Here is a 27,652-nt window from a genome sequence, read left to right as displayed (position 1 = left end):
CTAAAATGGCTGAAAATCAAAAAGATGACAATACCAAATGTCAGAAAGTAGAGCAACAGTAACTGCCATTCATTGCTGGAATGAATGAAAATGTTGCACACTTTGAAAGATTGCTTGCCATTTTCTTACAAAGTTAAACATAGATATACAACCCAGCTCTGGCACTCTTGGTATTTACCTTACTGAGTGAAAATTCTATGTCTATACAGAAACTTACACATGATTATTTATAGAGGCTTTATTCAAAATTTTCAAAAACTGGGAACAACCAAGATATCCTTCAATAGGTGAATGGGGAAACATCCTTTTTCCCTTTCCCTGTCTATATTCAGCAATTAAAAAGGAAAAGGAATGAGCTAATTGTTAGAATGGCACATTTTCTGTTGATGCAGATGAATAACTATTCTTATAAAAAGAAAAAGTCTTAGTAGGGGCAAATTTTATATATATATATTAATCATACATGACCAAAATACTCTGTGGGAGAAAGAATCCATTCTGGCAGAGAAAAGAATGAAGGGAAGAAAGAGTGGTGGAAACCTTGTAGCCCATATGGAGGAAAATTCAACCTGAAATCCAAGCTCATATTGCAACGCTCTTTCCACTTTCCACTCTTTTTTGTAATGGTTATGTCTAAACTTTGTAAAAAGAAATTAGGAAAAAAAAGAGAGAGGGTCTGAATTCATGCAACAACATACAGTACATTTTGCATAATTGTGTCCCTTCCCAAACTCAAGTTGGGGCATCACTGTTACCGCAAATCTGAACTTCACTTGAGCTTCTTGGTTTTCCCTTAATGTTCTTCTCCTTTTCTAGAATCCCATCCAGGCTGCCACATCATATTTAGTTATCCTATCTCCTTATATTTGTTTGGGTTGTGCCAATTGTTCAGACTCACCTTGGTTCTTATGACCTTGACAGTTTTGAGGAGTGCTGCTTAGCAAGGGGGTTGGATGTCCATCAATTTGGATTTTTCTGCTATTGTTCTCATGGTTAGACTGGGATTTGGAAGACTAAGAGGTGTCTTTCTCACTGCATTGATCAAGGGTACACAAAATCCACTTAGCTTGTCAATGTCAATGTTGCCCTGAGGCAGTGTTTGCCCAGTTTTCCCATTGCAAAGTTCCCTTTTCCCACTTTTCCACACTCTCTGATTTTTGGAAGCAAGTTTTTATAGATATAGCTTATATTCAAGGGACAGAGGGTTAAGCTCCACCTCGTAAGGGATGTATCTATATAAACTAACCTGAGGAGAATTTCATGTACAGTCCTGTGAAATAACAGAAAGGAAATCATACTGAACTTGGAAGTTTGAAAAACACGAAGTTAAATAGAGTTAAACATATTTCTCTACTCCATTATGTCACTGAGCCTTTATTACACTCATGTGAATTATGACCCTCTAACTTAGAATATATAATGCAGGATTTTGCTAATTTATTTTTAACCATAGGACTTTCCCCCTTTTGTTCTTTTGGACCCATTGTGATCCAGAAATGATTTTCCAACTTCCTGATTATCTGGGAAGCAGTTTTAAAATACCACACCTTGCTACATCCAAAGTAGTAAATCCAGAGATGGGATCTCAGACTTCATATTTAAAAAGCAACTTCCCCAAGTGATGTTGAGGTATTTGACCCTCAAGATATGGGACTTAAAAGCAAGTAGCATGTGTTGAGCAGAGTTTCAGGCTCATAACAACTCTCAGTCTATACTATTCATCTTTGATCCAGTAAATACCATTGATCCAATACAATGAGCCCCTGCCACAGAGGGTCTAGAAGTGATGGAGACACACAATGTCTCTGCCCCCAGGTAGCTCACATTCTGGCAGGGAGAGCTAAAACATAAGCATTTAGATATGTGAACATATAATGGGTCAGGCAGTGATCAGTGTGCTGAAGAAAAGTCAAGCAAAGTCAGTGTGACAGAGAGTGGCATGACTTTTTTATATGGTTATCAAGGAAGGACTTTCTGACGATGTGACATCTAAACAGATTGCAGAAAGAAGGAAGGTCCTATGTTAGGAGGCTGGCGGGAGAAGACTTGTACTAGGCAGAGTCAACGATAAGTATAAAGGCCCTGAGGCATGTGTGGGCTTAAGTCTGAAGGGTTTTGATCACTGCCTTGGAAACACAGGCAAGGAAAAGCTGGGAAAACAAGAGAAAGTCATGGAGGACAGAGGGAGGAGCCAAAACATGCCTGTAATCAAGCATGAACAGACGCTTTCTGTTAGGGTATACAAACACAATGAGGGAGTTGGAGTGCCCTTGAACCCCAGGCAGAGGCACTCAGACTCTATCTATAACGGGAGTCATGAGGTTTTAAATGAAGGGTGAAACATGATAAAATCCCATTTGAAGCAACATACATTGGCTTTGTGTGCTTTGTTAAGAGGACGAGAGAAAGGAGATGACAGATAAAGGGAATTTACCATGAACAGACAAATGAACAAATCTTAACAACAGGGCTACCTAAAATACAATAAGGCAAGAAAATCATGACTCAATTACAGCTTGAGTAATTATAAAATACCACTGCATGAGAATACAATTTGAATTACCTTGCACATACAGAGATGATTAAGCATGCAGCAAGCAGGATTGCTTGGAAGGAGACCTCTCGCAACAAACTAGCTTCTAATAGGAGGATAAAAATAAATTAATTAGAAATCATTGCAGATTAAACATCTCAGAACAACAAAATTATACTAAAATTTTACTACATGCCAAAATAAATAGTCTTCAACTGCATTTCATTTCAAGCAATTTTTCATAAATATTAAGATAAAATTATCTAGTATTATACAAGGCCATTTTTTTTTTGAGAGGTTTTTCACTGTAGGGCACATGCCCTCGCCAGACAGACAGAGAGAGACATAGAGACAGAAAGCGAGAAATCACCCCCCAGGGGGGATGGTCACGCCACAATCCTTTCTCCATTCTCCTCTCGGGATCTTGGGCACGTATGCATACGCGCCCGGCATGAGTTTTAAGCCACCGGGTCCAGGACGCGAACCGCAGTCGACTACGTGGGAGTCCAGAGACATAGCCATTACGCTAACTGCTGGTTCCCTACAAGGCCATTTTTAATAAAACTTTTGCAAATACCTGATCAGTTTTCTCTAGCCCTATAAATAAAAGGCTATCCTACTTGCACTAACTGCCTTTTGTTTTAATGTTGGGGAAAGGCTTCGTAGAGTTTACTCTAGTGTTGGAAATCTGGCTGTGATGATGATAATGATGATGGTGCGAGTGTCTTGTAATTCACTGAGGGCTTTCAAACATTAACTTAATCAGAATAGCAGCCTTGAAAGGTGGGATCATTTCTTACTTTGGCAAATGAGAAGACCAAGGTTGAGAAAAATAATGAAATTATTCAGGCACACAGCTCTAAGGTACCAGAGCCAAGATGTGAAAACCACATCTAGACAGAACATAATGCTTTGTCTGGAGTGGGGCAGGAAGAGACAATGGCAACTTTGCATATTGGGAGTCTCTACAGTTCAAAAAGGAGAACATATATTATGAAATATTTAGTCTTACAAAACTCTTTACAGTCAGTAAGATACATCGGTGTTGTCAAGCCAAAGCAGAAGGGACTTAGAAATCCTTCAGCTGTTATAAACATAAGAGAACAATGATGAGCCTGAGTGTTACTCTAATCACCTAGAAAAAAATCAGAGTGAGTTTAAGGATCACCTCTTAAAGATCTAGAGAAAATATAAAATGCCTCTAACTTAATTTTTGCCAGATGTTTCAGAAGCTCAATTTTGCAACATAATATGAATGTATTGATTTTTGCTATTTATGCTATGAATGAGGATTGAGTCAGTTATCAACACCAACTTAGCCTATCATGGGGGTGAAATAAACACCGAAGACTGGCAATTCAACGTGTAGCTGTAGTAAATGAAGGCTCAAATGTACAGTAGTTCATGTATGCTGTGAAATCAGTAAGCGATTATGGATTCAATTAACATCAACCATCCTTACAAAGTGTGTTCCTATTCTTAGCCTCCCCTGATTTCATGTGGAATTCAGAAATCTTGTCTTCTCAGAGATAAATCCAACTTGAAATATTTCAAAGATCACTAGACTTGGATAGTGAAGGACAAGTTGGTTTAAATTTGAGATCTACAAAGATAAGAAGAGCTGAGTGATAATTTTGGACAAGTTATTCACTGATTTCTTCCTTTAGTAGCCACTTACTTAGCACTATTGTGACTTAGTTTAAGTGTAACCTCCTTTAGGAAGCCTATCCTGATTACTTCAATGCCTTTGGTTGGTCCCTGCCTGCACTCTCATAATACCTCCTTCTGTCTTCCTTCACTCTCATTTTGCATCGCATTACCATTTCTACTTTATTTCTCTATATTTCCCCACTAGGGTGCAAGCTCATTAGGAATATTTAACATCTACTTCCTGTTCTCTGGGGACTGTGCTCACATTTTCCTTGAGAATTCACTTTCTCTCTAGCGTCCAGCTTAGGCTGAGTGACTGATGTCTACAATTTTCTACATATTGCTTGGTTTATTTGGAGCCATTTTTACTTCACAAATCTATTGTCATGTAAATGGAACCCTTCCACAAATCCATCATCAAGTAAACGGAACTCAGATCTGGGCCCCTTGTCATAATCTTTACGGTTTTAATCTCTTTCTCTGGATTGGAATCTATTAAGTTAAACAGCAGTCACCAGGAACACCATGGAGAAAAGTGTTTAAAGAGTAACATGGGTATTGGAGAGAACAGAAAACGAAAGAGACTGATGAAATCATGAACACTATCCCTAGAATTTTCGCCAACATGAGCCAAGTACCATTTTTGATTAATGCACTTTGACTTGGGTTTCCATCCTGTAGAATTGAGAAAGCTCATAATATAGGTGATGTTGTACATGACTATACCTATATCCTGAGAGTCCGGAACACACCATGCACAAAACACACACCCAAAACCTATGTGTGAAGAGCTTAAAGGGAGATAAAGACCTTGTCCCCAGTGCTGTTCCCAGGGCTTCAGAGCCTAGGGAAACAGAGAAGTTTCATTAGAGGTATATACTGAGTGCTAGGAATCACAGAGGGGTCAAGTGCTATCCCTACCAGGCAGTAGTGGAAGGTCCTATAGAAGTGGCTTCCTATAATTTGGGCCTTGAAAAAAAGCAAAGGCCATCTGGCTAGAGCAAGTGAGAGAGAAATTCCAGACACAACAAAGAACACACATTTGTCCTTGCAAAACTCTTTACAAAGGGCATGAAGGCTTACTTGAACATCTAAGTTTCAGTATTTTTATCTGTACAATGGAAATCACACACTTATTCATTGATCTGCCATAGTCAGAGTGCCTTCTCTGTGCCAGGTACTATGTGGGCAATTGGTGACTATGACGTAGTGCCTGTCGCTAAGAATTTCACAGCCTAATGGGGGCAACGCAGAAACATATACAACAGCAGTGTATGTTTGCCACACGAGATGCAAGCCCTGGGCGCTACACCAAAAAGGGTAGGCTAAGGGCATCAGTGGCATAGTGGATATGGCAGCTGAATCCCACATGGCTGACTATGTGGTTCAAGTCCTGGACCCAGCAGCCAGAAAAATATGCCAAGAATATATGCATGCACTCCCAAATTCCTGAGAGGAGAGAAAAATGGAAAAGAAATTGTAGCGTGACCATTCACCATGGTAGGTGTGTGTGTGTGTGTGTGTGTGTGTGTGTGTGTGTGGGTGCTTTCTCACTTAACCTCCATCTTTTTTTCTCTTTATTTCTCTCTGGTGAGTGCACGTGTACTCAAGCAAAATATTTTGTGTTGTTCTTGTTTTAAAGAAGAATGAGTTCCCTAGAGGAAGTGTCTGTAAGCCTTATTAGATGCTGATAACCTGATGAGATATTGTTTAGATGTTCTCTAAGCAATAAAATCTGCTTTCTCTGTTATCTCATCATCTAGAATGGGAACTAAAATCCCCCTTAGCACTTAATCTAACAACTGTACTCAAACTAAATAGCCAGGACATTTTAGTGTTTTGGGAGAAAAAGAAAGAGGATGGTCAATAAAGTGAAAATCCATAATTTTATGATGTCAAAGAGAAAATATTATATTTTCATTTAACCTCATTCTTCCACAATAACTACTTCCACTGAGTATTCAGTAGACTTGACACAGCATGCTGAGTGCTTCACATGAATTACTTTAGTCATTACTAGGTAGGAACTGTGACTATCTCCATGTCCACATGGAGGTGTTCAGTTTTAACTCGTTTGGCATCCTGTTTCTGCAGTGAGTCAGTGGGTGGAGGGCTGGGCTCTGAATCCTGGCAGCTGAGTGAAAAGCTGGTTTCTTCACCTTGGGGCAACACCACGTTAAGACACGATTCATCTGATATGAGACAACTAGAGATCAAGAGGTATACTTGTTGAACTTACTCCAGATTCACTCCTAAGAGGAAAGACTAGCACTGTATGTGTATATATACATATATATATACACATATAGTGCTTGTCAGTGGCATAGCATTAAGGAATGTTCTTTTTTTTTCTTTATTATTTTTTGTTTTTATGTAGTAAGTCAAATACATAGCTAAGTAGAAACAGTAAAATAGGGGACAGCTGTGTACTTCCTACCCTGCTTTATTACAGTTTAAGATTTTACCAAATGTTTTCAGCATTTCTCTAAAAAGAGAAGAAACACGCAGATCCTGTGCTGTTCATGCCTCTAAGACCACACCCTGAGGCAGGCTCCTCTTTGGCGAAGGTACCTCATGGTATTGCGCAGATGTCCCCCTCCCTTCCATGCACAGGTTGGTATGAGAGTCTACACATACTTTTGTCATCTCTACTCATCTGCAGGTCCTGAAAATAAGACTTTTATGGGTGCAGCAAAGAAGAAGAAAACGCCAAACCCAAACTCACTTGACTGATCCAACATGTCCTCTTGAAAGTATCTAGACTCCATCAACTGGAACTGAAGAGAGGAGTCATGGGAGATTTCTCTGGGAGGCTGGGATGTGATGTGACTGGAGGGGGAGGCTTTCACGGACTCTGTGCTTAGCTCCTCTGACTCCCAGCCATCAGTCAGAGGTCCATCAAAGTCACTCCCTGGAAGAATAGGAGGGTTCACAGTGTGGGTGCATGTGAGTACGTGTGTGTTTTATGACTACTCCATGTGTGGGTCTAACAATCACAACAATAGTAATAGGGAAGTGCTGTTGGGTAGGATGGGAGAAGGACTTCTGGATGAGATGGCATTTCAGTTTGTCCTCATCTGTAAAGGTGGAAGAGAAGGACAGAGATGAGAAAAGTCCAGAGCCATGAAAATTCAGTGAAGGAAGCTAATTCCAATGCTTAAAGCAGCACTAGAAGGAAACTTCAAAGTCATAGTAACCAAAGGACAGTGGTTTAAATTACAATGTAGGAGTGGAGAAAGGCCTTAGTCTCAGAAGAGGTGCAAAATTGAAACTGAGTCCCTGATGGGACTGTAAAGACCATTTCCCCAATGAAAAAGTGCACTAGGAAAAAAATACAGAGAAGGAAATATACCTCTGTCTATCTATCATCTCTATCTATGTATCTGTAATATCTATTTACCTATTTATCTATCTCTGCTTCAGGGAAAAGGCACCAAAGCTGATCTCTTTTGGCCTAGACAGTGAGTAGTAGGAAAATGTCTCCACTAATGTCTTAATAAGTAAGTGGGTTTTGAGTTAATATGTTTACCTACCTGAGAAGTTAATATTTTGAAAAGTCTCAGGCTGGTCCTAATCTTGTAGTATATTCCGGAAACCAGTATAAAAGCTCTCTCCACCCAAGCTGAACAGATTCATTCAAATAAAGCCCAAGGGAGATACATTCATATTCTAAACATAGGGAAGTAATCTTCCAGGGGTAAGAAAATGAATATACTGCTGCAAAACAGGATAATCCTGAGGTGGGAGATGATAGGGTAACCATGAGGTTACTGCCTGGTGTAAGCTAGGAGCAGTGGGCACAGTGTTTAGGGAAATTGTCCTAGTTTATTTCATCTTGGGGAAACTTTTTTTTTTTTTCTGAGAGGTTTTTTCGCTATAGGGCGTGTGCGCTCGCCAGACAGACAGAGACAGACAGAGAGACAGAAAGCGAGAAATCACCCACCAGGGGGGATGGTCATGCCGCAATCCCTTCTCCTCCATTCTCCTCTCGAGATCTTGGGCACACACGCACATGCGCCCGGCGTGAGTTCTAAGCCACCAGGTCCGGGACGTGAACCGCGGTCAACTACATGGGAGTCCAGCGACATAGCCATTACGCTAACTGTTGGTTCCCTCTTGGGGAAGCTTTAAAAGGGACTTGAAAAAATTTTTTTCTACCCCCAGTATCTACTCATTTTTGCTTCTTATTTAAATGTGACAACTACTTCTATGGTCCATATGATTCTCGATTTCATGACTAGGAGAAATACTCAAGTCAGCAGGCATATATTTATATTTGGAAATAGCCTCCTTGCCCAGGCTGGTCCCTCTCAGCCTGACATAGAGCTACTGAGTTGGTGCTTGGAGAATTTCTGCTGACCCTGAGATTTTCCCCCACATCCAACCTATAACTTTCAGCTACATGGCATAGCAGTTTTTGGAAGCATCTCTGCTGGTTGCCATAGAAGAAGGAAGCAGCAGCAAGTGAGGCATTTAGTAATGACCACACTGCAGAGGTGGTCTTGACCAGGCTCATTACAGCACTCTTCACAATAGCCAAGAAGTAGAAACAGCCCAAGTGTCCAATGACAGGCGGATAAAGAAAATGTGGTATGTATATTTGATGGGATATTATTACGTCTTTAAAAAGGGAAGAAACTCTGCCATTTGTAACAACATGGATGAACCTAAAGAATGTTTTGCTAAGTGAAATAAGCCAGTCACATAAAAGGCAAATAAAGCATGATTCCATTTGTATGAGGCATCTGAAACAGCCAACCTTGTAGAAGCAGAGAATACAATAGTGGTGGTGAAGGGGCTGGAGCTGGTGGTAGTGGGGAAGTAGAAGGTTGTGTTGAAAGGGTATAAAGATTCAGGTGTGCTGGATGGATATGTTCTAGGAATCTGCTGCTCAACATAGTGCCTGTGTTAACAAGATGGTCTGTGTCAGCCAGACAGATCTGATGGTGAGAATTCTAACACACACAGGCACACATACCAGGGGCACATGAGAACCTTCGGGCTGTGCTGTGTATGCCCATTGCTCTGACCCTGGTGGTGCTATCATGAGTGTCTGCACGTTTCCAAACTGTCAAACTGTGCACACTAAGAATGTGCTGTTCTTTCTTCTACACCGATTATACTTTAAGAAAGCTGTTTGCTTTTTTTTTTTTTTTTCAAGAGGAGGTTAGATGAGAAAATTAATGTGGAAGAGAGAAAGAGCTGGGGACTTTCCTGACTGAATATGTATTTGTCAGTGGCCCTTAATTATGATCCCTAGAGATGTGGACAAGACGGTGACAGCAGTCAAAATATTTCGTGCTGTTTCCCAAGGCTGCCTGATTTAATCGAGAGCTTTGCCACCAAGAGTTGGATGAAATAAAACAAAAAATATGCTCTATAGGAAATACTGGAAATTTTATACAAAATTTTCTAAAAGAAGAGATAGCAGTAAACAGGGAAACCACAATAGAAATTGTAATATTCAAAAATTAACAAGGACGATTTTCATTTCTGAAATGACACAATTTGCCGCCAACTTACCCTTTCCCTGACATTCATTTTTTTATCCTACTTTACTAACAAAGGAAAGGATCGTAATGATCATAACACATCAGCAAATAGCTCTAATGTTATATTTGAAGACCTTAATTTTACTCCATTTTGCCTGATTTCTTTATCTTGAATGTAGTGTACTACTTTTGCTGAAAAATGATGACTCTGGATCCAATTACATCTTCCATATCCTTTCATATAAAATGAGCAATATCGTTTGCTATGAGAGAAGCACAAAGACACATACAGATGCTGCTATCAAACACATTTATGAAAGAGACATGTGTTCAGTGAAAACACAGACCTCAAACTTGAGTGACTTGCATAGGGTCATCTTGCCTTTCCTAGGGTTGGCACAAGAGGAGCTGGGAGGTCCCCTTCGGTCCTCCTTGTGTGAATCCTCCATTCTCATTAAGTCTGACTCACAGTCTCTGGGAACACATCCCGAATCGCAGCACCGAGGTCTGGGGAACTACAAAATGCCATGGCTAAAGAATGAATTGCAACTAATGGGGGAAGGTGTCTCAACACAGCTGGGGAAGGGGTGAACTGAGGACAAACATAGGCAGAAAAAAAAAAAAGAAAAGAAAAAAATCCTCTCTTGCCTGAAAAATGAAGCAAGAGAAAATCAGGGGAAGTAATGTTTGATTGCATCTATTGCACAGAGAGAAAACAGCAAAACAATTTAATTTTGAATTCTTCCTGAGTCTCCTAACTAGGCGACATTTCCAGAGAAAAATAAATTACAAAGAAAAGTCATGGGGCCCGGGGTAAATCCAGAAAGCAGGAAGTCTGGGAAAGATTTCATTACAGTTGACAGCAAAGAAGAGCGTTTTTTAAATTTCCATGTGCACCAAGTTTGAACAATTATTGGTTTTGGAGGGGGTTGCTTTGATTTGTTACATTTAGAAGATATTTGGAAGCCATGAGAATTTTAACAAGGTTCCTCATTCATGTGCAACCCTGCAGTGGTCCAACTGCTTTAAAATTTGACATATTTTGAAGGGGAAACTACAGGAAAACTAGATGTTAATTTCCAAATATGTGAAACCCTACCTTCGGAATAGCAATTCCCAAACTTCAATCAGCCAAAGCATAATTTTCCTAATTTTTGCCATATTGAAAAAATTGTGAGCTCTCAGCTATTTAGTATTTTCTTCAAAGGATCCCATTTGAAATTTCCACTATAAAGGAAATTTTCTACCAATCACTTAAGTATCCTAAGAGAAAGTACATTTAAATAGAAATAGGATGAAAATATAACCTTATTCAATTGCTCAAAATACTGGTGAAGCAGAAACCTCTGAACCATCCTCTGTTTGAAATAATTTTGTTAAAACAAAAGCGAGAGTAGCAAATGTTAGAGAGTCTGAAAGTTACCAAGACGAAAATGGAGCTGGTGCCCTTGGTTTTATCTGTGGATTGGAAGAGGAGCCATAGCTTCTTGCTCACTGTGTGATTCAATATTCTTTTTTGCTGTGTCCTAGAGCAATCTCTACATTGCTTTGGAATTGAAGAGACTGGCCCTGTGTGCTCTAGAAAACCAGGCTAGAACCAAGGGATGAGAACTTGAAAAGGCACATAGATAGGTCAGGATAAGCAAGCTTCTTCTGTAGCCACACTCACCAACGAGAGGAAAAAGTAACCTTAAAAAGGAATGAGAGGGGACTAGCAGTTAGCGTAATGGCTATGTTGCTGGACAACCATGTAGCAGACCATGGTTCAAGCCCCAGACCCCGTTGCTTAAACTCACGCTGGGTGCATGTGCAATTGTGCCCAAGATCCCGAGAGGAGAATGGAGGAGAAGGGATTGCGGTGTAGCTGCAGAAAAATGCTTGCACTTCCATGTTTATTGCAGCTTAATCACAATTGCTAAGCCATGGAATCAAACCAAATGTCCAAGAATGGAGGAATTGGTTGAAATAGTGTGGTACATATACACTATGTAATACTTCTCAGCTATAGAAAACAATAAGACCCTGGCATTTGATAGAAAGTGGATGAATATGAAAGGTTTAATGCTAAACAAAGCAATCCAGACTCTGACAGAGAGACATTGTATGTCCCCACTTAATATATACTGAATGTCTGCACTCTATGTCAAAAACTGAAAGATTAGAGGGCACAGAAAGCAACTGTGAATACCAAAGTCAGTGTAGGAAAAAGGTGGGAAGAGAGGGTTTGGTTGGGAGAGAGGGAATCTATAGGGGAAAAAAGAAGAAAAACATTCAACACACAAAAATGGAAAATTGTTCATGACAATGTGATGATAATACCTTTGACTGGACTAAAATACAGTGTATTCATGCTGGGAAAATTCATTTTCTATGTTGTAAAGATATACAGTCATTGAATGTAAAAAAAAGAAAAAAGAATAAAATTAAATGAAACTAAAATTAAAATAAAATAAATTGGCTTGTGAAAAAAATATTCTCACCACAAAAACAGAAAATGTGTGAGGTGATGGATGATGAATGCTATTCGCTTTACCCAAACACTACACAATGTACACATGAATCAATGTGTCAAAATATCACTTTGTGTACTGTAAATGATTTTTGTCAACTCTACCTTAATAAAGCAAATTTTAAAAATAATGAAAGTTCAGGGGGACCAGCAGTTAGCGTAATGGCTATGTCGTTGGGCTCCCATGTAGTTGACCACAGTTCAAGTCCTGGACCTAGTGGCTTAAACTCACGCCAGGCGCGTGTGTGTGCGTGCCCAAGATCCCGAGAGGAGAGTGGAGGAGAAGGGATTGCGGTGTGGCCATTCCCCCCCCGGGGGGGGTGATTTCTTGCTTTCTGTCTCTCTGTCTCTCTCTGTCTGTCTGGCGAGAGCATGCTCCCTATGGCAAAAACCTCTCCCCCCCAAAAAATAATAATAATGAAAGTTCAAATAAGCTAATCTATGGAGATAGTAGATTGTCAGGGGTTTGCCATGAATGAGGAATGGACTGTTGATAGGTATGGGGTTTTTCTTTTGGGTAATAAAATGTTCTAGAATTAAAAAGTGGTCATGGTTGCATAATTTACCTTGTGACTACACTAAAAGTCACTGAATTATCACATTAAAATGGTAAATTTTATGGGATGTGAATTACAACTTAAAATAGTGAGGGCTCCTTTTTTACTACAGGTATTTGTAAGCAATCTTTTAGAAATGTGGAGAGTTGGCCAGGTGACCTCTCTTGCCTTCTGAGTAAGGATTCTATACATACTTTATTTGCCAAAGATTTGAAGACTAAGGATACTTGGATTGACATCTTAATCAAGGTACACACCATTAGCTGTTTACTTATATTCTCTGTATCAGGACAACTGCATTATTCTTTACCTGAGAAAATTTCTCCAAAGAACCAGTATTTTCCTGATGTAGTGGTTCAGAGCACAGGCTCAGAATGTTAGGTTTGATACCTGGCTATGCTATACTTACGAGCTGCATATCATCATGAAAGTATCAAATATGCCTTTGCTTTCCCTTCTAAAAAAATGAAGATACTATTTCCCTCTCAGGCTTTGGAGAGAAGTGATGAATAACATATGTGGACCTGTTGGACTAGTACTGGTCTGTAGCACCCCCTACTAAGCACTCACTACTATGAGGAATCACTATTACTAGGCCTTCTGGTCTACCTCCTGAATGCCTTTCTTAATTCTTCCTGTTCATTCACTTGTTTTTACTTTATTCCAAAGAACTCTACTTCTTCTCAGATTGGCTTCCATATCAGCATCTCTGGATGTTTTCTCACTCCTGAACTCCTTTCTCACATTTTCAAACCTTTGCTGGTTGCCCTTCTTTGTCCCATAGATTCTTGAAATTCAACTCATATGAAATAGAATTCATTGTCTCTTCCTGACCCCAATCTATTATTGTTTTCCTTTTTAGACCTAATATATATTGAGCAGAATATCAGACCCTGTGTTACTAGGCTACATTTTATGAATTGCTGCATTTTATCCTCAAAATATTGAGTTGTCAGAAAAGTCATAATTTTTTTTGCATTTGCACAAATGTGTCATGACTTTTCCAGCTACCTAATAATTCCATGGGGGTGGATGTTCAAAAAGTTCATGGAAAGTGCACATTATTAAAAAAAAACTATGCATGATTTCAATATTTTTGCACCAAAATAAACTCATAATTTAATTTCATTTTCCAAGAACTTTTAGAAGTCCTCTCATACGTGCAATTATTTCTTTTCCTTTATAAATGAAGAAACTATCCATTACCTACTCAAATAGGTAAAAATGGTTCCAGGATTTGAGTTCAGGTTTATCCAGCTCAAAAACCCATTCACATAATCACTTTGCCATACTATCTTCCAGCCCTTGCTGACAGTCAGCATTTTGCATTAAATTCAAGTTAAGCACATCAGTGTTTTTTGATTCCTCCCACTTTCTCACCATTATATTCAGTCTGTCACCAACTTGTCAATTCTACCTTGAAAAGCAGTCCTTAAATTTCTTCCACTCTATTTCCAGAGCCACTTCCTTAGTGTGTTTGTTAGTTTTAATTGTCTCTGAGATCTCACTAGTTGTTCTCCACCCAATTCTCACTACATGTTACTGCACAGGCAACTGGAAATTTAAATCTGATTTTACTACTGCCCTGTTTATATGCCTTCAGAAATACAGGCCAGCTCTGTGTAACACCTTGCTCAGGCCACACTGGATCCATATGGAAGATCACAGGTTGGTTCCCCAGTCTACCAGCACATGCCAAGTGCACCTTGCCCATTATCTTCAGTGGCTTAGAGGGCTGAGGGTGTTTGTCTTTTTCTTTCTCTCTCCTTTTCTCGCTCACTCTCATAAAAGAGAAAAAATAACAATAAAAAACTTTTAAAAACAAAGGTCTTTCAAAAATATGTTTACTTTATCTTTGACAAAGTCCAAACTCTTCAGCATGGTGCTTCAAATATCTACAGTCTGGCTTTCTAGGATCATGCCCCAGGTAGTTGCCTTTTCTTTTTTCTCATCTCCTTGTCTTGCTTACACATCCTTACACATCTTGTTACTGTAGGGAACTAGCATACACCATTTAAATGATCAACTGTCCTCCTAAGAAATTGTTTCTTCATTTAACAAGCACTCTGTTTTCTAAACCAACCCACACCACTACATGTAAATATTGGTGTGTAATCTCCATGATATTGTGTCAATGTCAATTTCTTGGTTTTGGTAATGCACTATAGTTGTTTAAGTTGCAACCCATGGACAAAGCTGAATGAAGGGTACACAGGCACCATCTACTACTTTTTGCAACTTTTTGTGAATCTATAATTACTGGAAATGAAAAATAAATAATGCTATATTTGAGTTTCTGCTCAGGAAGCAGGTTGAGAAAAATAGTTGACATATAATTGCTATAGTCAGTTTTATTTTTATATTATGTGGTTCTTCTGGCTTGCTCTTTGGGCCTGGGGCTATGGATTTCACCTTGGAAAGGAGGAAACAATCTTTTCTGGCAATGAGTGGAGCAACGTTGGGGTTTTCAAATCATTATGCCTACCTTGAATTCCAAGTCTGCTTTTGTAAACTAAATGAACTTGGGAAAATGACTTCACTCTGACTCTCAGTTTCATCATAATTATAATAAATGTGATCGTGTGACCTATTTCCTAGGGATTTTTGGATATTTAACAAGATAATATATGGAAACAAGATAATATATTCAAACAAGGAAGACTGTTAAATGCTTAGCATATATAAAATAAGCACCCTAGATTTCTTTCCTTCACTCACAGCTCACATCTGCCAATGCTGATGGCCCTACCTGTGAAATATATCCATATTACCACTTTTCACCACCACTATGCTGCCATCTTAGTTCAAGTTACCATATTCTCCTACCTGCATCATTCCCACAGACTCTTACTTAGTTTTCTTGCTTCCTATCCTGAAACCTGATATCTAAGATGAACATAACAAGGAACAGCAGTTAGTGTAATGGCTATGTCGCCGGAGTCCCACGTAGTCAACCGCGGTTCGCGTCCCGGACCCGGTGGCTTAGAACTCATGCCGGGCGCGTGTGTGTGCATGCCCAAGATCCCAAGAGGAGAATGGAGGAGAAGGGATTGCGGCGTGGCCATCTCCCCTGGGGGGTGATTTCTCACTTTCTGTCTCTCTGTCTCTCTCTGTCTGTCTGGTGAGCACATGCGCCCTATAGCAAAAACCTTTCAAAAAAAAGAAAAAAGATGAACATAATAGTCAGTTACCCTATAAACTAAGTTGAATTATATTATTCCTCTGTTTAAAGTCTTCTATGGCTTCTCCTCTTGCTCAGAATAGAAGGCAAAGCCTTTGAAACAGCTTTATATCTATCCTTGTCCTTCCCCACCTGCACTACCCAACACACATTTCCTTTGTTAGATTTTTTCCACCCCTAATATCTGCACAGCTATGTTGAACCTACTTTTAAGCCAATGCTCAAAAGTCACTCTCAGTACGGCCTTCCTTAACTACCTTATTCACACTTAAGATCCCTTACACTGGGCCCTTTGTTGTTCATATTACTTACCACTTTTTTGACATATGAGATAATCTATTTATTGCCTGTCTCCCCCTACAAAAATGCAAGTTTCACTAAAAAAAGTAATTGTGTTTGTTTTGTTCACCACTACATCAATGCATAGAGTAGTTCCTGGCATAGCTGGCTCTCATCAAAATTTTCTAAATGAATGAATTTCAGTAGAATGAGCAGAGTGAGCAAAGCCATAGATACATGGAAGAGCATGGTCTATTTGGGAGACTGAGAGCAGATCAGGGTGATCAGACCTGAATGCACTTACGAGAAGGAAGAAATGAAAATGAGACCAATAACATTGGCATTGGACAAGTGCAATTGCACAAAGCCCCCAAATTACTTGTGCCTCAAGCTTGGTCTAACACCCTCCTATGGTCTAAAATGCCACGAGCTGGCCCCAAGTGAATTTTTAAATGTGGCCCATCTCCTTAATAAAAATGACTGGCATTGCTGGAGTCAATGTTGTCTAGGACCACTTGGTTGCCAGTACCCATCAGAAATGACATTTTGTTATGGAAAGAAAGACTTAGACTCACCATTTTCATGGCAATGATACTTATCCAGTCTCCTGGACCCCTCCAACCAGAAGTTCTCACTTGAAGAAGTGCTGGCATCCCCAAAGATATTTCCATGCAGCCAAGATTTAGAGGTACTTAGATCGAAGAGAGAAGAAAGAGAACGGCGGAGTCTCTTTTTCTTCCTAAATATTCTGGGGAGAAATGAAAGTAGCATGGAGAATAATTAAAGCAGTCAGCTCAGGTTCAGAACAGAATTTTATGAAAATGATCGGATGCTCAGAGAACAGCTCTACTGTCCAAGTCTACTCCTTTCGTTAATTTCATAGAAGTTTCTTAAAATTCTATGTGTCAGTTTCTTGGATCAATGGCAAAGATACTGAGATTATAATGTAGGAAAGGACTATAACTGAGAGGAAAAAAGACATTACCCTTCGTTATGTATAAATAAAACAAAGGGCATGGAATTATCTGTCTAAGATGAATTATAGTAAAGCCTTCTGCATTCTTTTTCCAGGGTGATGTTGGCTTTGTTTCGGGAACATTTGGCAATTTCTGGAGGCTTTTTTTTTTTTCAATGTTGCATCAGGGGAAAGTTGTTACTGGCATCTGGTAGGCATAGGCCAGAGATGCTGTTAAATAGCCTGTAACGCACAGCACAGTCACTCAGAACAAAACAAAACAAAATCGAGTACGAAATGTGCATATATGTATTGCAGTGCTCTTTGTTGAAAATGATAAATATGGCATTATCCATGATTTGATTGTCACACACAACCTGAACATTTTGAAAATTCTTGTTGTGTCCCACAAAGATTTACAACAATTAAATGTAAATAAGAAATTGTGAAACAAAATAGAAAGTAAAAAAAGAAAGGGTTCATGACAAGAAGAATGCAGATATAGCTAATGCTTTCATAGATCGGATGCTGTGCCAGATATCTTTTTCAGTACTTGACATAGATGAACTCACATTATACGCAAATACCCCTATCACGTAGGTACTATTATTTCCAATTAAAAAAATGGCGTCACAGAGAGGTTAATTTACATGGCCGAGGTCATAGAGCCCGTGACATAGTCGGGATGCAAACACAATGTGACTCTATATAGTCTCTGCTCTTGATCACTAAGTTATGTGGAAAATATGTGTTCAGAAAGAGTTAGCCGGAGGCTGCTTTGAGATCACCAGAAGGGGCATTGGCAATTGAGAACCAAGGGAGGCTTTCCAGAAGAAGTGATTTCTGAGGGGCACAGATGATCTATTCCATTTTTCGAAGAACAAGTAGGTCTCACACTGTGCCAAAGGAAGCAAGATTGGAAAGGTAAAAGGAAGGCAACTGATGAGGAATCTTGTATGTCACGTGGAGGAGGCAAACTGGAACATTAGACAAAGGGAAAGCGCTGATGCATGCCAAGGGGAAGGTGGATGTGGTGATGCAATTTGGTTTGCATTTTGAAAGGTTTCTGGCCACAGAGGATGGCTTGGAGGGCAAGCTCGAGGGTAGAGAGGCTATCCAAAGTACACAGTGGACTTATTTTAATTTGTGTGACTGACTGTGATGTGCTAAACACGTTGTAAGGTGAGGAATGTAGAAGACCTGCACCAAAACCTACCAGGCAAAAGGAAAATAGGATGGTTTTCCTATCACATGTCCTGTTCTCTAAGGGGGCATCTAGAGCTGCTTTCAGAAGATACTTTTTAAGCTCTGTTTGCCTTTAGTGTTTAAGATCAATTACAGAAAAGCCTTCTGCATTCTTTATACAGGGTGATGTTGGCTTCGTTTTGGGAACATTCGGCAATTTCTGGAGATTTATTCTTCAGTGTGACACCAAGGGAAAATTGTTACTGGCATCTGGCAGGCATAGGCCAGAGGTGCTGTTAAATGGCACAGCACAGTCACTCAGAACCAAACAAAGTCTAGCACAAAATAAAAATATGCATAGGGCTATAACTGAGACTTTTTGCTTTATTTTAATTCTATATGTCATTCATTTCCGGTAAAGGCAAGTAGAAGAAAATGATGTAATTCATGATAAGGCAACAATTTCTTCTAAAAATTAGTCAAATTATAAAGGTTCTTGTAGTTCTAAGATGAGAGCATCTTAATTTGAATAAAAAATTAAACATTTTTAATCTATTTACTCTTATATTAATTAAATCACCCAATAACCTTTATTAAGTACTTATTGTGAGTTGGGCAGTGATCAAATCTGAAAACAAATTTATGGTTAAAGTGTTATCTCTAACATTAAGGATATCTATACAAGGTGGAATAAAGTTTAAAGAGGTGATTAGAAACTTGTTCTCTAAGGTCAGATGACCTGAATTAGAATCCCGATTTCACACAATAGCTCTGTGAGTTTGGGAAAGTTATTTAACCTCTATGGACTTATGTTTCCCCTTTGCTAAATGAGAATCTATGTCAAAAGATTTCAAGACAGGATTTATCAATCAAGTTAGACTGTATGTGTAGAACAACTGAGGTAGTACCTAGTACACAGTAAATGATCAATCAATGACATTTATTTTATTTATCTATTTAACAGACTTTGGCAATTATAGTTGTAGTGTAATAGAACCAACCTCCATCAGTTGGTTCCAGGCAACTTTACCATGGCAGAGCCTCCTCCAACAAGGCTCTCATGGCTGGAAGACTCGTAGGATTGAAAGGAGCCTAGATCTCTGAATCATTACTTGGAGATGGATAACTAGCTAACTTGGACCATTACATGAGCTAAAAACAAAATTTGATTTTGTTTGAATCAATACATTTTTTTGATCTATAGGTTATCACCTATAGATCTTATCTGAATAATCCAAAGACCATTGACTAAAACAAAAATGGGTGTAAATAAAAAGATTAAGTCTGGAGTGACTCCAAAGAGGGGGTGAATGATACTCTTTTTCACAGAAATAAAAATAACATGAGAAGCATGTTTAACATAAAGATGATCCATTCTATTTTAGACATATTGGCTTTAGGATGCCTGTAGAAAAGTTAAAGCTGCCTGAAAGATTATTAGAGAGATGGTCTGACTCAAAAAACAGAATTAAGTTAGCAATGTAAGTCTGGGGATCTCCAATGTGGCAAATTGCAATATTGCTCATCCAATTTGCATATCCTCACTTCCACCCCGTTCAGTAGGGGGAGAGGGTATTTTCCTGACCCTTACTCCAGTTTGCTCATATGGATTGCATTGGTCAATGGGATGTTAGTGATTTAATATGCACAGGAGCTTGAAATGTGCTTGCTGTCAGGTCTTGCATTTATGCAATTAAACTGGGATGAATGTTCCTCATGTAGTCCCCTGGACTGACATGTGAAGTAGACTTAATCCCAACCTGAAGCCAACCTCAACCTAGTTCAGACTGGGTCAGCCTGCTCTAACTAACTTCCAAACGTGTGTACTCCTTGTTTTATAGTACTAAAATTTTATAATTCTTTGTTACACATTATTATTGTGGAAATAGCTGACTGATATAGTCATATATGAATAGTTTTGAAGTAAAAAAAATGGATATTATTGCTCAAATTCACTGATTCAAAGTAAATTTATCTTCTTGTAAACATATTCCCCTTTTATGTCTAATCTTGGTAAATTTTTCTACTATACATTCTGTTGACAAAGCCATAGTCCTACTAAGTGTGTACCCTTCATTTGCTGGGATTTTCACATCCAGTTAGTGACCAAGTCCTATCTCTTCACCACCCCTTTGACTAATTCCCCACCCCTACTCTTTTATCCTTGCCACTACAACTTTCCTTCAATCTCTGGGATACCCTGCCTTCTTCCATTTTTCTTATTCTACTCATTTTCTATCCACATGTCCACACTCCCAACAAGCCATTGTCTGACTGCAATCACTATTACTTTTCTAATAATAAATCTGATAAGATCACAATGGTTCCTCTTTATCCACAAAACAGAGCCCAAACTTCTTTCAGTGAAACTTAATCCCCCCAATCTGGCTCTTGACTCTGTGTTGTCTCCTTTCCTATCCTAAATTATACCATGACCAAACTACTTTTTAATTCCCAAGTTGTTTCAGAGTCTCTCAGAAACCTGTGCTTGTTTTGTCCTTTGAATTTCCTTTTTCTACTTTTATTTTAGCTAACATTTTAAATCTTTCAAGACTCAAATCAATTGTCATTATCTCTGGGAAGTAAAATTTTACCTGTTCTTCAAGTAGAATAGGCTTCTCTTCCTTTTCCACTCTACTGTAACCCACACAGATTTTTAGTACAGCACTTATATCCTTCAATATTTTTGTTTGTTTTCAGGTCAGTTATCCCTACTCTTTACTGCCCCTTGGTTTCCATAGTCTGGAGCAATAATGGGCTCCTTATAAGTGATTATTGAATAGATAATGAATGTATGAATAATTATTGGTAAGTTAGAGTTTAGATTCCTTGATATAATATCCTCTACTTACCTAACTAAGTTCTCTTTGTACATAACACTAGTCTGGGATGGGTTCAGAGTTATGTTGCCATCTTTGTCACAGAGAAAACTGTCTTCTGTCCAAATGTAGTAGCCATTGGCAAGGAGCCTGGGACTTCGACGACAGGTGTAGTAGGAGCCTGTCAGAGGATTTATGGAGCAACATTCAAAGGAATTGTCACCATCCAGGAAATCACAAGCAAAACTAGAAAAGGAAAAAGGAAAGTTCTTTAGATCTCTATCAAGTACATGTAGTCACATGAATACCAGATGTCTAGTCGCTGTGAAGGAAAGCAATCTGTTTGCATTAATGACTCTCAATTACTTCTGCAACCACTATGGATGCCACTCTTAACTTTCTGGGTTTCATTTCATTGCCTGTGAGAGCGCTGAAACATAGGACGTCTAGTGCTTCTTTCTTTGGTAGAAACACAGGCTAATCAGTATCTTTACTATATGATGAAACTTCACTTTTGACATTAATTCATTTTTTTGGATGGAAAAATCACAACATAGCCTTTCTTGGATGTTGGAAACTCATAATCCCTTAAACCTCCTTAGTTTGAATAACCCTCCAATTGCTATATTCTTATCATAGTGATAGAAAAATTCAACCAATGGCATAAGAAATAAACAACACCCCCAGAATAAACCCCAAAACATACAGCCAGCGGATTTTTGACAAAGGACACCAGTCAGTCCAGTGAGAAATGGAAAACTTCTTTAGCAAACGATGTAGGAAAAACAGGGTATCCATCTGCAGAAGATGAATCTGAACCCTTACCTCTCATCATTGACAGAAATCAACTCAAAATGGATCAAACATCTAAACCTAAGACCTCAAACTATAAAACTACTGGTGGAAAACACTGGGAAAACTCTGGGAGACATTGGGGTAGGCAAAGACTTCTTAAATAAGACCGCCAAAGTACAGTACACAATCCCAAAAATAAGACAAGTGGGATTAAATCAGATTAATAAATTTCTGCACAGCAAAAGACACATTACTTAGTCGTAATTGACAACTGTAGAAAGGGAAGAATATTTTTGTAAACTATGCTTCAGATAAGAATACATAGGAAATTCAACTGGCTTACCTGAAAAAAAGATGAACCTAATTAAAATATGGGAAATTGACCTGAAAAAACAACTCTCTAAGGAAGACATATGAATAACCAAAAAACATATGAAAAAATGCTCCACATTTCTCATCATAAGGGAGATGAAGATCAAAACCACAATGAGATACCACCTAACCCATGTCAGAATGGCAAAGATTAAAAATATAAAAAGTGATAAGTGTTGGTGGAGATGTGGTGAAAAGGAAACTCTCCTACACTGTTGGTAGGAATGTAAACTGGTTCAGCCACTGTGGAGAACAATATGGAGGTTCCTCAAAGATCTACAAATAGAACTACCATTTGATCCAGCAATCCCACCCTTGGATATCTACCCAAAGGACAGGAAAATGCTTAGTTGGAAAAGTGCTTGCACATCTATGCATATTTCTGTATTATTCACAATTGCTAAGATTATGGAACCAGCCCAAATGTCCACAAACAGAAGAATTGATTGAGAAAGTGTGACACACATACACTATGGAATACTATTCAGACATTAAAAAAATAAGACCCTGGCTTTTGATAGAAAGTGGATGAATATGGAAGATTTACTGTTGAGTGAAGCAAGCCAGCCTATGAAGAAGAGACATCATATGTCTCCTCTTTTTTACTGACTGTCTGCACTCTATGGAAGAAACTGAAAGATTAGGGTATATAAAAACATGGAAAATGGTTATAGATACTGGACACAGTGTGGAAAGAGAAAGGTGAAGAAGGAGAGTCTGAAGAAAGACATTAAGGAGAAAAACAGAGAGGCAAGACATTTATGGGACATAGAAATGGATTATTATCTGTTGATGATAATGTGTATAGTATCCCCAACTGGACTGGTGTGAAATGTATTCATGTTGAAAAATTCACTTTATAAGCCAAGTGATATACAGTGATTGAATGTATGAAAGAAATTAAAATAAAATAAAATAAATTAGTAGTATTAGTTTAAAAAATTTTTAAAAAGAAATCAATAAAACAGAGTCAGAAAAAAAAGGAAGGAAGGAAGGAAGGAAGAAAGGTAGGAAGAAAAAGAGATGCCATTGTAGTACTTGAACAAAATGTTAAACATACATGTTTTAGTAGAGCATGAAATTTGGTTATCTTGTGCATTGGTGTAGAATCTTGTTGCTCTTATACAATGGGATGGTAAAGCATATTAAAGAGAACATCAATTTGATAAAAAGTAACCATTCACCAGTATTCAAAAGTTTTTCACTCACCAGACAAAGAAAGGATTTATACCTGTCCACATACTCACATCAAAAAGAGAACAATTCACTATTAGATAAGTCAAGCCTTTAATTTGTATGTGCATAGGGCTGAAAATCTATGACCATATATAACCAAACATGGATGATAACTAAAGTCATATTTTAAAATATTGCTTATAATAAGGCATACAGGAAGAAAAGTTGAGAAACATCCCATGGAATACCTTGGGAAAATGCATGTGGGTGACAGCTCTCCAGCATATTCTTTGTCCAACCTAGAAGAACCTGCACAAGAAAATAAGAAAAAAGTTAAAATTTATCCCACCACATCAATGTGTGTGATTGCAAATGGTGGAAGCATGTAAGAAGATGTGAACAGTTAATGTCTCAGCCTCAGCATAATGACCCCATCCAGGATAGCCATTCAGTGAATCAGTCTAACACGACTTGTCGCCAGGTCTCCATGGGGAGTAAAAAATAATCTAGAGGTTTCTATCTCCCGTCCCTTCTTGTACAGAACACTCCTTTAGAGGTTCCTTAGTGCAGGATGAAGCAATAATAAATACATCGTTAGTATCAAACTGAGCTCATGAAAAGAAGGAAGAAAATGTCTTGTATGAAACTGGAGAAGACCCAAATCAATTACCCAATGCATTGGTTATTGTAGCTTACTGAGTATTCTGAGAGATTCGGTCATCAGCCTAGATTCTCCCTCATTAGTGCATTTTAAGTCACTTCTACTGTAAAAGAGTGAACAAAAGACATTAGTGGGGGTAGAACTATGCTTTGTTTTGTGTATGGTGTTCCAATGTGTGAAGCCTGTGAGTAGTTTTAATTATAAAAAAAGAAATTACCCATTCATTCTTTCATTCCAGTTTAACCAATGGTGTGACAACAGACTTTACTTGGGGAAAGTTGCAACTGATTAACGTTCTAAACTCTAAAAAAGAATTTTATAGTGTGTAGTGATGGTTTTAATACTTCTAATAGGCTCCATGAAACTTAATTTCATAGCTGACAGTATCCGAAACAAAGAAAGAAATTTAGACTTTCAGATTGGGCTGGTTGATTTGTAAGGAGAAAATGTGGGTGTGTGAGGGAGGGTTAGAAGTGGGGTTTTGGGAGAAAATAACAAGAGGAAGGAAGAAACTTGAAACCACTACCGTTTTAACAACGCCCTTATTTTCTGCAAGTAGCTATCAAAAGCATTCAGCATTTTTTTTTTATAGACAAACAGTTTTGCATCTTAATAGTAGCTGATAAACAATCTCCTTTCACATTTATGCACAGGCATCTAAAAAAAACGGTGATTTTTTTTTCCCTACTAAAAAGAAAAATACCACATTTCTCTCAAGGAAAGAAATCAAGTCAAAATCATTGCCAACGTGAACACTGGCATTTAAGAAGCACAAGCTACTGACAGATGGTTAATGGTCTGAGTATCAGCAAAATCAAAGCAAGGAAATTGCTAAACGGAGTCTAATCGTTCAAAAGATAATTGCATATAGCAGTTCTGCTACATTTACTTGCTACTGGTGTTGACATCAGTTGAGATATTCGGTACATCTTGGGAAGGCCACTTGTTCAAACTTCACAGATTTTCTGCAAAAGATGTTAAAAAAAGGTAGACTATATATTAAAAATAGAAAAAAAATTATGCCAAAACAGATGGCATCTACTAATTGCACTAGTCAGATTTTTTTTCACCGAGATAATACAGAGATACAGGATTAAAAGCAGAAGGCCAGACTGAAGGACTGCACTACGGGTGTTGGCCAGACTGAAGGACCGCATGAAGGCTGTCTGTCTCTATGGTTTTGCATTGCATTTTTCATTGTCTCACTTGTGCATCTAAATCATCTTTTTCTGTAAACAAGAACAACATTTTCATTTGAAAACCTGGACGTACAAAGTGGACTTGGAATCCAAAAAAGTAATGAAAGTGAGTTATTTGACTAAAAAATCTGAAAAATGATGGATTCTAGAATCTTAAAAAAAAAAAAATACTGATCTGTATTTTTATTATCCTGCACAAGTTAACCTCATTACCAAGTTTTGAATGCTGTCTGGGGATTGGTATCTGTCTTTTGCCCAACAACTTAAACCATCTATCTATAAGTTGTCACAGAAAGGGCCAGTGCTTTTTGTAGTTGTTATCAGCCTGGACATTCTCAAACAGTATAAATAGCATTGCCCTAAAAATAGTGTACTCCTGGGCAGAACTCAAAACTCAGTTTCCATGAATATATAATTTACTTTCTCAATGACAAAGAAGACATATATCAAAATGTGTAAACTATGAAAACTTGATCATTTACCACACATCACAGAGCTCTGACTCCTGTTGACTACAGAACTTTGTATATAACTTTGTCCTACAAGTTTTCTAAAGTGGAGCTAAGTTCTGTTTTGATTCCCCACCTCTAACCCACATTTTAAAACACATGATAAGTAATAATGAATTGTCTGTGTACCCAAGATATAAGAAGCCCCTCAGGTTAATTCGTTATCTTTGAATTAATTACCTGAATAAAGTATATACAAAACCTGTTAGAAAATCGTTTCAAATTTTCCAGGAGAACTTGTTGGCATTTCTTGGAATATCTCTAAATCAATACATACATTCATGGATTTTGTTTGTTTGGAATGTAAAATAACATGATATGCAATATAATACATCAGTATGTCACATGCCCTTGATTTTTTATTATTATAATGTGAATATGTACAGCCTAAATTACCCTATATTAATATTTCCCAAGCAGTAATAATAATTTTAAGCCAACAAATTCTGCAGCAGAAAATAAAGTCTTACAACCACATCTCATAAATTCTTGCAGCAATTTACAGGCAGTACACTGACGATTAATTGAGAACCAGTAACAGTGAAAAAGCCTTCAGTTACAGCTCTGAAACTTTTTAAGAAACAGACTCTACCATTTCCATCAAAGCAACACATCTGTTCTGAAAAATAATTTGCCCAAACATGTTCCTTCCCAAGGGATTTCCTAGTCTCTTCTTCCAATTGATAAATGACAAAATAATTACTGAAATGTGAAGTTTCCTGTGGCGGAAAGCCGAGAAATCGAGGACTGAGCAGTTCTTCAGATGTCAGGATGTCAACAGGTGCAGAAGTCTCTTAATAAAGGGAATTCCATCCTCCTTTCCTCTAACAGATGCGCACACACATTGCCAAGTGCAGGCTTTTGCAGAGAAGTTTTGTCTTCTGCGGCCTCTTGTTCTTTTGTCTGTTTCCTAGAATAGAAGAGTGTGTAGTTCTTGGGAAAGTCATCTTTACACCCTCTTGCTTTTTTTTCAAAAACAGCCTGCGTAACCAGAGGCAGAGCAGCAGAATGAGGTCACGCTTCCTGTCAGGCTCACATCAGTGGTATTCACACGGAGAAGTGTGGTGAATATTTAACATAGGCTCCTGGACCACCTCCAGAGAATGTGCAGCCCCTGAGTTCAGCTGCCGGATACACTGTGATCACTAGGGAGATGCTTTTCTGAGCTGGCTCGTCCCAAGCTGCAAAAGCACAAGACAGACTTTGAGCTATGCAACACTTCTTGCTCTTCATCTTCAGTCACATTCAGTTAGGAGCAGTGTGTAGTAGTGCTCTTTGTCCAAATCACTTATGTTTATTGAGGATAATGCACTGATGCTCTAAGCTCAGAATACTATTAAATACTAAGAACTTGATTTTATGAAAATTTCTGTAGGGACAATAAGTCAGGTTCCACACAATATGTTCCAAACACTGGGTTTCCTAAAAACCTCTGTGGGTAGCATTTTACATTTTATACTTATATTTTAGTAGAGTTCAAAACCTTGATCCTGTGGGTGGGTCCCTACACCAAATAAAAGAAATATATATTCCAGCAACATTAATATAGCATTGAGTAATGAAAACGATGTGACTTTTGGAATCACACAGACTGAGAGTCAGTATTTTGTGAATGTGTGTTCACCAAAGAGAGAGAAGAGAGAGGCAACCTCTATGGAGTTTGGTCATGCTGCAATCTTTTTTTCCTTCACCATTTCTCCTTTCCTTCAGGATTTGGGGCATGCATGCACACCCACCTGGCATGTACATCAGGCTGCTGGGCCAGGACTTGAACCTCAAT

General features: G+C 38.4%; 1 protein-coding gene across 7 annotated transcripts in view; it reads right to left on the bottom strand.

Annotated features, from left to right (window-relative positions):
- The window catches only part of TMEM71 (transmembrane protein 71), a 59,479-nt gene extending 32,635 nt beyond the window's left edge, over positions 1-26,844 (bottom strand). The window contains exons 1-8 of one of the 7 annotated variants that reach the window (XM_027774594.1): positions 26,576-26,844; positions 25,054-25,129; positions 23,752-23,812; positions 21,194-21,341; positions 16,777-16,949; positions 6,909-7,094; positions 2,564-2,639; positions 1,247-1,270 (exon numbers count right to left, since the gene is read on the bottom strand). In XM_027774594.1, the coding sequence (XP_027630395.1) occupies positions 1,247-1,270; positions 2,564-2,639; positions 6,909-7,094; positions 16,777-16,949; positions 21,194-21,341; positions 23,752-23,788 (644 nt within the window). In that variant the 5' untranslated portion in view covers positions 23,789-23,812; positions 25,054-25,129; positions 26,576-26,844. Of the gene's footprint in view, positions 1-1,246; positions 1,271-2,563; positions 2,640-6,908; positions 7,095-16,776; positions 16,950-21,193; positions 21,407-23,751; positions 23,813-25,053; positions 25,130-26,575 lie in introns of all 7 variants that reach the window. The other 6 variants (XM_027774590.1, XM_027774591.1, XM_027774593.1 and 3 more) reach the window with 6 other exon arrangements.
- Positions 26,845-27,652: the final 808 nt, after the last annotated feature.

The sequence above is a fragment of the Tupaia chinensis genome, unplaced genomic scaffold, assembly GCF_000334495.1.
Source record: "Tupaia chinensis unplaced genomic scaffold, TupChi_1.0 Scaffold000459_1, whole genome shotgun sequence".
NCBI classification, from domain to species: domain Eukaryota; kingdom Metazoa; phylum Chordata; class Mammalia; order Scandentia; family Tupaiidae; genus Tupaia; species Tupaia belangeri.
Note: the sequence above shows the minus strand (reverse complement) of the source record. Positions and strands in the feature narration are given on the sequence as shown.